Source organism: Arvicanthis niloticus, chromosome 7 (genome assembly GCF_011762505.2).
Source record: "Arvicanthis niloticus isolate mArvNil1 chromosome 7, mArvNil1.pat.X, whole genome shotgun sequence".
In the NCBI taxonomy this organism is placed as follows: Eukaryota; Metazoa; Chordata; class Mammalia; order Rodentia; family Muridae; genus Arvicanthis; species Arvicanthis niloticus.
The window spans coordinates 29490535-29502964 of NC_047664.1; the positions used below are offsets into that span (position 1 = coordinate 29490535).

A 12430-nucleotide genomic window follows, 5' to 3' on the forward strand; every position below is an offset into this window, starting at 1 on the left:
TTGCATGAGTTCCACACCACCATTTAGTGTAGTATCCCAGATTGGGCCACCCAAGAGAAGGTGGGCTTTTCCCGTTCCTTTTTCACAAAGACTTGTTTCTATTTGGATGTGCTTAGCTGTGATTTTTACTAAGTACTTCCAAAAACCACATGAATCTGAGAAGGTCCAGCATTAACTGAGAAAGTGCCCTGTAGAGCTTCAGGTAAAGAACTTCTGAAACACACTCCCAACCCTCCATCTTTTTCTGGAGGCAGATAGCATAGTAATTAAGAAGCATAGTCTAAAAAGTATTTATTGTTAGCCCGCCCTTCAAAGAAGAATCCCAGCTTTCCTCTCCAGCTTCTGCTTGGGGCTTCCAGATAGGCAGACTGTGCCCACAGGCCACCCTCTCTCTCCCCTGCCCGGTTCTATCTTGGTAGAGGCCAGGAGGCTAGGAAGCAGACGTACAGATAAACAGAAACTAACCTGAGGAGGAAACCTTTAGTCTGGCCTCACTGTTCATTCTCTCGCCCCTGGCAGTGTGCACTGTTTGCCTCAGAATGGCAGGCAGACATTTGCTTTTAACCTTGTGGGTGTCAATGCCACAGTCAGTAGGTAACTTTACTCTTCTGTCTTTGGGGATTTGATTTCATTTTACAAATGCCATAATTTTTAATACACAGGTTTACTTTTTCTAATTGAAAAACCTGAAATATGAACTGCTCTAAAATTTAAAACTTCACTTAAAAAAAAAAAAAAGAGAGACCACAATTGGAAAATCTGCTCCCTGCCACTATATACAATTAATAAAAGTACAGCATATGTTTACTGTGAGGAAAAGGTGTGTATGACATATAACTGAATTTATGTTTTGACTTGAATTGTATCCCTAAGACCTATCTATCTGGAAACACATACTCCAAAATATTTTTTTAATGTCTCAGGCATTTCAGCTAAGGCTCACTCACCTTGAGTTTAAGTTTTCATGGCTTCTCATAGAAACAGAATTCTGAATTTTAAAAGATGTCTTTTTTTCATCTGGGATTTTTCAAACACATACAGTTCTTAGTGAGATTTCATGATTACCTCACATTTAAACAGTTGCTTAAGACATCATGAGTGTTGTCAGATGAAATAGAAAATGCCCCTGGAAGCTATAGATAACTTACAGTTTACGGTAAGTACATGTAGTATTTGGTTACATACTTATATCAAATAATTTTCTGTTTGAACCACAGATTTAACTGGGAATGCTGTATTTCTAAATCTACTGTATACTATTTGCCTTAGTTCTATCTGCAAGCTACTTGTCTTTTAAGTAGTTGTGTCCACGTAGTGCAGTGTGCTTATGACTTCTGAGTGCTGCGTTCATGAGAGGGTCTCAGACCTAAGTGTTCACATGACATAGCCAGGTGCTGTCAGGCAGGGCCATGTTTGTGGTAAGGGGATATATTTAAGTACAACTATATGAGATCTGAGCCACTAGAACCCAGTTTCTTCAGCTCCTGGAAATGATTGGTTTGTATATCTTGGTATATGCTTCCCAGTGTTCTTGTGAACTACTTCCAAGCTAGTGGTCTGATAGCAGTATTTTCGTTAGGTAATACTCATTCAAGGACATATTTCAGATGAGACATTTTAATATTTCAAGTAAACCTTAAAATTAAAGCCATGCTGTGGATACATTTTTAGAAATGTATTCTTTGGCAAATTTATCATTGCACAAAAATCATATAGTGTAGTTATACAAAGCTAACTGCTTGAGGTCCCTGCATACCTGGGTTGTATGGTATAGCCACTGCCAGACATACAACCTGTATGAATGAAGCTATATGCTTTATGACTTTTCTAAATCTGTATTAAATCTTTCCTGGCTCAGAAATTTACTTGGAAGAAAATGGCTAAGATGTTCATGTAAAAGAAGTGAGAAAGGAAATACTCTGCTGATGATAAAACCTGTTGGCAGGCTGTGTGAATGGAAAATGCAGGCTGTAAGCCCAAAAGCAGACAGATGTGCTGAACTGATGAGTAGGGATCTGAGAAGGACGTGTGTGTGTGTGTGTGTGTGTGTGTGTGTGTGTGTGTGTACGTGCAAGTGCAAGTGCAAGTGCAAGCAAGACTTAATATGTGCATGGCAACCTAGTTTGCAAGTGATTTGTTACCCAAAAGCTCTTGTTAAGAATTTGCTCTTCTAGGTGGCACCGCTGGGAAGTGGTGGAACCTTCCGGAGGTCAAGCTTAGGGAGAAATGGTGGGGACCTGCCCTTGAGGGAGCTGCTTCTTTGTCTCTGGCTCTCTTTTCCCACTTTCTTGAAAGTCTTGACTGTGAGGTGAGCAGGTCACCATGGACTCCCTGCCGTTGCCATCTGGCATCTTTAGGTGTCCAGAAGCCATGGGGCCAACCAGTTGTGGACAGAACCTTTAAAATAGAGTCAAATTAAACCTTTTCTCATAATAAGTGTTATCTTGGGTGTTTGTTACAGTAATAGAAAATTAACAAATACAAATTGGTTGGGTGATACCTGTGAAATCTCTCTCTTCCTACAGATCACCAAAATAAATATCAGATATATACAAGAGTAGTTCATCAAGTTAGAAAGAAAATTAAAGTAAAATTCAAGTGGCCTTAATTTTATTTCTCAATAGAAAGAAAAAGCAATTCTCAAGATGAAAGCAAATGGTCAGTCTGTGAAATTGCACCCCAGCCTAAGCAAGAACTCAAGCATACCATGCTTACTTTGAGATACACTACTGAGATATGCTCAGTGAGTTTAATAGAGTAGCAAACTTCATATTTAAAATATAAGTTCTGCTGTAGTTCAATGAAGAAATATGTGTAAGCAAAGATCAAAGAGTAACTTACAGAGATTTAAGAAAATGAGGGCAGTATGACTTCTCTGTTTTTCATCCCCTTTCCTATTCATATTGTTGGAGTTGCTACAGTCCTAGAAGCAACTTGATACCTGTGGTCAAGTCCCAAGAAACTCAGCAACCCTTTCAGTGTTCCATTTTCTGTTGTGAGTAATGATTTCCTGCCAATTGGATAAATCATGATGGGTTTCATTTGTTCGTAGTCCATAGGATTACAGACTGAAGCATTTCTGCCACCTAATCATTTCAGTTTAGTTGTTTGAATCCATGGGGACATAATCAAAAGCATCAAAGGCCAACTGTATATTCTGAAATATTCTTGACACTAACAGAATCTCATGCTATAGCAGCTTGGCATGCTGGGAACAATAAATAAGTACAAAGTTGCTATTAATTAGTTGTGGATGATCTTCCCTCAATCAGTGATTGCTCTGCTTAATAAGGTTTTGACATTATCATTGTATAAAAGCAATATGCATTCAGCACAGTTTGAATTTTAAACTTGGATCATTTCCTGGACTAATGCTGCGTCGTATGGTGCTGTCTTCCTATGCTGGGTAGTGGATATGAGCCACAGTTCCTGCTGAACCTCTGGGTCAAGAGAAACAAGAAGTTTTCTGTAGTGCTCCATGTCTCATGTGCAATGTAGAGTTGGTTGGATATGTTCAGTGCACTTTTCACCTCAGACACTGTTCGTTTATATTGAATCTATTCGGATATGATCCCGGTTGCAATCAAAATGGAATCTGTGCCCTGCTTGTGACTATATATTAAGTAGACTCAAATGAACATTCTGTGCTTTTGGCACTGTTCAAAACCTTTCTAATTACAGAAGTGGTACATGTGTTTTCAAAATGTTCACAGATTTTACAGATTTATAAGAGATTGTTGACATCTGACTACCAAGAGTTAATCACTGCTCTTTTTTGTAAGCATACAGATATGAAGTAGCATATTTCTACCCATATTTTAGCGTTTCTGTCACCATCTTGAGGTGTTTCTATGAAAATACATTTTTAGAATTCTATATGTTCTGTTTTAATTTTTGCCTAAGATGTTGTCCTCACTCAGCCACTGAGTTCCCTGTTCTTCACAAGGAGCTCCTTATGATCCCTCCCCGGATGTTTCTGGCCCAGGAAGGCCAGCGTTGGGTACCACCAGTTCGAGAAGTGTGTGTGCTCCACGGAGTGTTGACTACTATTGACATTCATTGCCTGAACTGAGCAGTCGACAGCTGTCCTTTTAATTACTCTTCTGGGAATTCTAAAACAGCTTCTAACTCCCTTGACAACCGATTCCAATTTGACACGATTGGTTTGCCTTCCACCACACTTTTTCAACTGTCACTTAAAACTATATATTTAAAAAAAAAAAAGAATAAATTGGAAGGGAAGAAAGGACTGAACATGAGGAGACAGGCAGGTGTAATGCCTCCCTTCACTCTGTTTCTTTCTTTCTTTTTTTTTTTAGGACAAAGTGGGGCAGTCAACGTCCAAACCCGAAAACCTAGCTAAGTCTGGGTTTTCGCCACAACCAAGAAGCCAACCAGGTAAGAACAGACTAACTTTGCAACTACTTGAAAACTTCATATTATCTTTGGTATCCATGAGGTTCCAGGATCCTCTATAGATAGGAAAATGTGAAGGTGACTGAGTCTTTATTACAAAGTGTACTGAACCCAAAACCTATGCTCATCCTCCCGTGCACTGCACTTCACTGCTACAATGCTTATCTCTCCCGATAAAGTATGACGCTGTTGGAACACCTGTCACACTGTGTTGTTTAAGGAAGCAGTGACACAGAAAGAAGCCTGTGTTTAATACGATTGGATTTTTTCCAAGTGTTTTTGATCTGTGCTTGGTTGAACCTATAATTGTAAATCCTAGGTATACAGAAACCCAGTTGTATGTTCCTGGCATTAATAGAATAAAGCTCTAGCATCTTTTTCTCTTAAATTCAAAAAATCTAACATTCATAAAATTATGTATTTTCATTTTTAAGACTTATTTATTCTTATATATATGAGTATTCTATTTGTATGCCTGCATAACAGAAGAAAGCATCAGATCCCTTTATAGATGGTCGTGAGCTACCATGTGGTTGCTGGGAATTGAACTCAGGATCTATGGAAGAACATCCACTGCTCTTAACCACTGAGCCATCTCTCCAGCCCTATATATTTTCTTTGAATGAGCAAACTTCAGTGAGTCATAGGTTAAATTCTATTTTGTGTGAGTTATCTGGGATTTAGCTCTCAGTGGGTTCTGCATAAAGGCAACTTGCCACTGCCTATTGAAGCCCCTCTCCAGGAGATCCTCTCTTTTACTTTGGGGTCTTTTTACCCTGGAACTGCTGAGTTTTCTATTGAGTAACTCCACAGCAAAATCCTGTGCATTTGGGCCTTTTTGTGTTTTTCAGCTATGCTAGTTTTGCATGTATATACTATTGGATGAGAGATATATTCTCTCTTCCTTTTTCTCATTCCTTCTATACTGTTGGATTTTTGAGGGCATCACTGTGAGGAGGAAGGAAATGTCTCTAAATGAATATGAAAGTAATTTGCTAAATTAGATCTAATAAATAAAAACTTTCATCAAGAATGAAGAATCTGATCCTGTCATGAAACTAGAGGAATGGGCACATGGCCCGTTGTTGGGCTGCGGGTAAGTGTAAGTCCAAGAAGTCATAGAGTTTTGAGCTGGTAGGAGTTAAAGTAATCATATATTTTCAATTGTTTCTTGAAAAAGAAAATGACATTTAGCAAAAAGTAAATGCTGAAGTGTACCATGTAATTAAATAAGTGTTTTCTCAAGTATTAGGCAGCCCATAAAAGAGGCATTGTCTGTGGTAGACAAACACAGGGTCATACTTCAGAACATTTTCAAGTAATAAGTATAATATATTTGATATAAGATATATATAAGATGTAAATATAATATAAATAAAAGAGTACATGTTTGTTAAGACAGGTTTGAATTTTAACTCAGTACAGCCTACCTCTGACAATGGTCTCATTGAAGTTGAGATATTCCAGGCCTTATCTGGAATTTGCAAGAACTTCCCTCTTATCCTGTGTCCATTCTGCCTTTATACATTCTACTCTCAAGTACTCATAGACAGTAGGTAAAGTTGGCTTCCTGTGAGTTCTTGCTTCTCTTACGGGGTAGCATCGAGTGGAAGCTAGGACTCCGATGTGTCATAGCACCTGAAAGGGATTCAAAGGGAAAGGATCATCTTTTCATATGAAATTCAACTGCCTATTTTTCTCAGACTTTTAGCCTTTAAGCACACCTGTGACATTGGCTTTCCTTAGTCCTCCTCTTCACATAGCATGTAAAACCAGAAAAAACAAAGAGAACCAAAGAAAGGCCTTGTAGTGCAGCCACAGAACCAACAAAACCAAATAGAGATTAGTCCAAAGTAATGAAGCCAGTGAAGGTCTAAAGGGAAGAAATAGATGTTCTAACACACCATGAGACTGATAACCAACTTGGGCACAACAAATGTCAGATAATCTGATTTAGTTTCAAAGCACTGAGAGAAAGGTAACTATCTAGAATTTTATATATTCTTATATAAAATTCTTATATTTATATAGAATTTTATATGTATCTTTTCTCGTAGGGCACAATGAAACTTCTTCAAGTAATTCTTTAGAAAACAAGTTACTGGCAAGCTTTGTTGACAGGATTCAGGAAGGGAAATATAAGTGAGTGGTAGAGCCCTTGCTTATCAGGCATATTCCCTGGGTTTGATTTCTCATATTGAAAAAGGTTATCAAAAATGCTACTTCAGGAAAGGAGAATGGGAGCATTGAGGGGAACATGGCAAGCAGGAAACAATGCAGTGGAGAGAAACTAGTGTGGTATTGTTAGTGCAATGCCATGCAAATGGTTGAAACAGGGCAAAGTGAATACCATGTACTCAGATTTTGGAAGTCTTTGATGAGTATGAGTCAAACCTGAAGAGAATCTAGTTAGGAGAAGTAAAATGAGGAACAACTTGTGAAAAGGTAAACTTGATTATCCATTTGAAAATATTAAATGCAGCTAAAAGTTGACTATACTTACTAAAAGAACACACACACACACACATATATATATATATATATTTCCTAAGCAGAAAAAATAGGAGAATATTTTTTTCTTAAAAGATCAACACCATATAGAAAAAGAAAAAAAATAAGACAGTAACAGAAAAATGAAGTCATACAGAACATACAAGATAGCAGGGTAAATCCAAGCATATGCATAACAGTATTTACAGACTCACAATCAAGATTCACCCACTAGACACTCTAGATTCTTCTCTAAACCTGTGTAACTTTTTTGAAAAGTTGACCATATATGGAAAGTTGCAGTAAATTTTAAGCAATCCATTTCATGAAAGCCTCGTTCTTTGACCTAGTGTGATTAGATCAAATGTCAAAACAAAGCGCGTAACATGTTTGTAGAAACTTTAAAACAAACCCTTATTTCACTCATGGCCTACACAAGAAATCATGCTGGAAATGCCAGGCATTTAGAATGGAACGGACATGAGTGTATGGCAATGAGAAAGTGTGTCCACACGCTGCTCAGGTGCTGTGTAGAACCTAACTTCTGTTTTAAAAAGGGTTACTAAAGCTAGAAAAACATATATAGAGTAAGTCTGAGCAGCTTCAACAAAAACAGTTACAAAAGTTAACATAGGAACTCGTTGAAATAAAAATAGATCAATAGACAATAATGAAAGCAAAGCTAGTCTTTTGTGCCAGCAAATAATTAGAAAGTTATATCACAGTGCATAGACTTGTTTGAAAGCAAACCATATTAGTAACAGGTTAGAGTTTTAGAAAGAAGAAAATCTTGAGCCATGAATGTAAAAATATAGATAAATGATTGCAACCATCTAAAAGCATATGTGTTCTTGAAATAGACAACTCTTTGTGTATGTGTGGTATTGGGTGTTGGACCCCTACGGCCCCAGGCATACTAGGCAAGTGCTCTACCACTGAGCTGAAACCTAACACCAGAAACAGAAAACTCTTAAATAGCTCTAGAGGAACAGGAACCAGTGATCAAGACTCTTCTTTCAATAATACCTACAGAGTTTGCAGATGAATATTACAAAATTTTGAAAGAACAAATATTGTCTGTCTCTGCAGACTGTTTCAGAGAGATGTAGGCACAATAACTCTCCTACTGGAAGCATATTTGTAAGTATATTTGAAATAGGACTGGAAGCCAAAATTATAGGCCTGTTTCACATTTTAGCACTCTTTAAAATCTAAGTAACTCACTAATTAATCAAATTCTTTAGTGTAGTCTTTAGAAGTATTACACTCAAGTTGGGGTTAACTACTCAAGGTGGTTTATTGTCATAACCTAGGGATAGATATAGAGAACATGTTACAATATTAAAGAAAAAAATAAAAGAAGTCTGTCCTTTATTTGAGTAACAGGAATAAACTAGAAGTGAGTGTCTTCACACTTTCAGACTAAGACCTCTTTATTAAGACATGCTGTAACTACAGAACAGTGCATGTAGATATGCATTTTTTTTATAAATAAACCAAATGATACAAGACACTAAATGGTACTTCAGCCCCTCCCTGATGGTGTAGTTCTTACAAATAGAAAAGACAATGTCACATAGAAAAGGTAGCAAAGAGCCTGGACAGGCAATTTGCAGAAACATCAAGCATGCTCTCTTCCTTCTGACTCTGGACACTCATTTCACACAAAAACTAAGGAAACCAACTGAGTGGAAATCAAGGAAGCTGATGCTCTGAGGGAGGTTTCGGGGAATACAAGGGCACAGTCCCTCTTTCAAGTGTGTCCAAGTGCAATGTTCATCTTCCCTCTTGGCACACACACAGTGCTTGAGAGTCTGTGGCGAGCAGTCCTGGGGTATACAGCTCTCTGGCAGCACAGTACAGAGGCCGTTCTCTTCCTGGGAGAAAGTGGATCAGTTTGTCTCCAGGCAAACACGAAGCCCCACAGGAGCCTTCAGGGTGCCTTCTTAGTGCTTTCCCCAAACCCCCATCCTCTTGCCCCCACATCTCACACCCAGAACCAAATTTAGTATATGAGGTTCTTGGAATATTTGGCTAACTAGGACCAAGACACTATGTTGTTCCTTCTTGCTTCCTTAATTTCTGATAACAACTTTAGGATTAAAACTATGTGGGACCCAGAGTTGTTGGTTCCTTACAAGGGACCTAATGTATAGAATAAAAGATTAGCTGTGCCTTTCCTTGACCTCTTACTTCTCTCTGGCAAAGAGGATTTGTCGCTCCTGTTTGGTTATCTCATTCCTAACATAAGCTGCTTATTTTTATGTAGCAGTTGCTAAAAACACTCCATGTATTTCTTAGCTGCACCAACAGTAAGGGCCACACTTTACTTCTAAAATGGCTCATTTTCTAGTACTTAAAACTACTCCAACAATTTCTAAGAAAAGAAATTTCTTATGGAATTTTTCTTATGGAAAAAATGTATAAAATTAAAATTATCATTCTAGCCATCTTGAGTGTATAATTCAGTGTTGTACAACCATCATCAATATCTATTTCCAAGACTTTCTTAGCACTCCAGCAGAAACTCTGAGCCAATTAAGCAATAAATCCTCCTTCCTCTTAAAACATCTAGTTCATGTACTGTCTTTCTGGAGTTTAAGGTTTGTCTATGTTAGCTTATATTATATAGCCTCATATATTTTATTACTAAATAATATTCTGGTATGTTGACCTCCATTCTTCTGTAGAGAGATGATTATTCAATTTTCTTCCACCTTTGGCTCTTGTGGCCATTAACATGTGAATGTCTAAATCTCTAGATTTCAAGTCTCATGGGCATACATATACTTAAGGGTGGAATTGCCAGAATTTTCCTCACTTCTTTTCCAATGCCTAATACATTTGTTAGAGTCAGGATGTTAAAAAGTAGGAGACTCATCTCTAGTTCTTTTCCCACTCATCTCTAGTTCTTTCAGCCTCTGATGCTTTAACACTGAGGCTCTTCTGAGAGCTGAGTGCCCTTTCTACGACTGCCTGGCCTGTAAACAGAGGTGGCGTCAACTTCTCTCTCTTAAGCACTGAGCAGACCCATGCTGGGAGGAGTGCTGGCCTCTGGAGTATGTTTATAGATCAAGAACTTCACTCTGCCGAGAATCCCTTCATCTGAGGATATAAGCCTGCTGTACCTTCCCACTTCCCCCTAAGCAGAAACCAAAAAACATCCCTTCTTGAGCCGACCCCTTTCAGTCGGGAGTCCATGCTCACATTCCTACAGGACATACTACTCCCTGATAGGTGCCACTTAAACTGGAGCAGGTTTTAACTTTATAGATGGAATTACTTTTCCAAAAGATGTGAAAAACAATTTTCATATCCTTCCCTGCTACTTTATACTTAGCACTCTAACCCTTTTCCAGTGCTTGTTGGGTAAGTCTTCATTATGTTTGGTGGCAGGGTTTTCTTTTCTTTTCTTTTCTTTTCTTTTCTTTTCTTTTCTTTTCTTTTCTTTTCTTTTCTTTTCTTTTCTTTTCTTTCCGACATAAGTATTGCACATATTTATATGTACTGTGTGATGTTTTAGTACATGTATACATTGTATAATGTTTAAGTCATGATAAACATTCTTTTCAAATAATTACTCTTTGTGGTAAACATTTAAAAATACAAAATGCATTATGAATAGTACAGAGACATGGAGCTTGTCTATTTTATTAATATCTGTATCCCAGTACCTTAAATGAGGTTGGATAGGTAGTTTGTACTCACTTAAATATGTGTTGAATGAGGCAGCATTAGATAGGTGAATAGACTTTGAATGTATAGAGTTAAGTTCTTGAGTGTACAATGTTTCTATTTAATATGATGATAAAGATTCCTAATGTCTCATTTGGTTTTAAAACATTGACTCTTTGAGAGCTCAATACCCATGAGTGACAGACTTTTGGACCATAACCTGAGTTTCCTTTTTCTAGTCCAGTGTTCTTAGACTAATATTTTCGGGTTGATGGAAAATGGAAACCTTCTAAAGTGACAAGTTATTTATATAGTTTCTTGTACCCAGGCTTCTGCTGATTTATGATGTAATAGAAAAAGTAGGAATTGAAATTAGAAGGTTGAAAAGAAACAGTTTAAAATGGTAAAGAAGACGTGAAAGGTGCGGTTTATCTTTGGTCCTTTTGGAATGTTATTTTGTAGATTATGCACACATACAAGGTATCTTCTAAAAGTAAAAATAGAAATTGCAGGGCTGTATCTGTGCTTTTAAAATGTAATTTGCAGCTCAAATCTTTGGTTCTCATTTGGCAGCCTGAAACATTTTGGTAGTGGAAAATTCCTTTTCTGTGTTGTATGAGTCTTTGGTGTAGATTCCAAGTCACCTTAAAGAACTGGGAAGAGACTTAGTAATGTCCAGGTGCTTCCTTGAACACTGTGGGAGGATACTATAAAATCCAAGGAAGGACACTTTACTATGGGATGCTTATTGAACACTGGGTGCTAGTTCTTTAGTTTTAATGAATGGAATCATTGAGTAAAATAAGTAGCTTTCCTTATTTTTTAAATGGAATTATTGTACAGTTCCCTGAAACATAGTTCTAAAAATAAATCTCATAGGAACCAAAGTACAAAGCAGTTAATCATTTTTTACTGTTTTGTTGTTGCTGTTGTTGTTGTTGTTGTTGTTTTTAGAAGGTGGGGATGGTTTATAGTTGCACAGCCACCAAGATATCTGGCCCCAACTTTGATTTGTCCTAGAATTTAGCCCATGGCACTAGCTGCCCTCAGGGTATTGTGGGCCCCAAGTGTCTATAAGAGTAGACAAACTTTTTGTTTATTGTAGTTCTATTTATTGAGGCTCTATTGGCTGTAGAACTTTGCACACACTTTTATAATGTGACCACATTGAACAACTGCTTCCTGCCACTATCCTGAGTAGTGACCAAACATTACTTTTATAGCGAAGATTCACTTTTCTGAGGAAGAGGACCCCATACTAACTGTAACTCACTTAAGAAACAGACAGCATTTCTGGGCCCCCTTAACAAGTCAGTGGTCTCAGTACAACCTGGAGAGGCTCCAGCACAAAGACAGTCTCAGACTCCCTTCAGCATCCTTGCTATTTGCTGAGACTCCTTTGCCTTAGGGTTTTTCCTGTTCTTGTTTTGTCTCCTGACTCGTGTATCTCCTTCTTTACTTTAAATTGATTTTCTCAAGGATGTTCCATGACATTTCTCCCTGGCCACGCTGGTGTCACCACTGTGCACCTGAGGCCATTCCTGCATGACTTGCATGAGTCCAGCCCTATGATGGCCATCATGAGCAACCTGCCTGTCTTGCCTCAATCTAGTCATGGAATGAGGCTTGTTTGAGTGGGCAGTGTTGGGCAAGTTGAGAAAAAAAAGTAGGGAAAGTGGCTCTCGGTTGGGGATAAAGTGATTCTTAGGGATTTGCTCCTCACAAGGATTAAGTGCATAGGGGCTAGTATCAAGAACCCCCAGAACAGGTGAGCTCTTGGCTATGAACATAAGACTAGAGCAGGCTTCTGTGTATGAAGTCAGAGCATGGAACATTGCTTCATTCTAGC

The 12430-nt window shown here is 38.0% G+C and overlaps 1 protein-coding gene across 4 annotated transcripts in view; it reads left to right on the plus strand.

The window, feature by feature from the left end:
- Grb10 (growth factor receptor bound protein 10) overlaps positions 1-12430 on the plus strand; it is a 106055-nt gene that overhangs the window by 45966 nt on the left and 47659 nt on the right. For all 4 annotated transcript variants that reach the window (XM_034508656.2, XM_034508655.2, XM_076938110.1 and 1 more), the window contains exon 2: positions 4320-4398. Coding sequence is in view for 2 of the 4 variants with exons in the window: in XM_034508655.2 (XP_034364546.1) it covers positions 4320-4398 (79 nt within the window). In the remaining 2 variants the exon portion in view is untranslated. The remainder of the gene's footprint in view (positions 1-4319; positions 4399-12430) is intronic.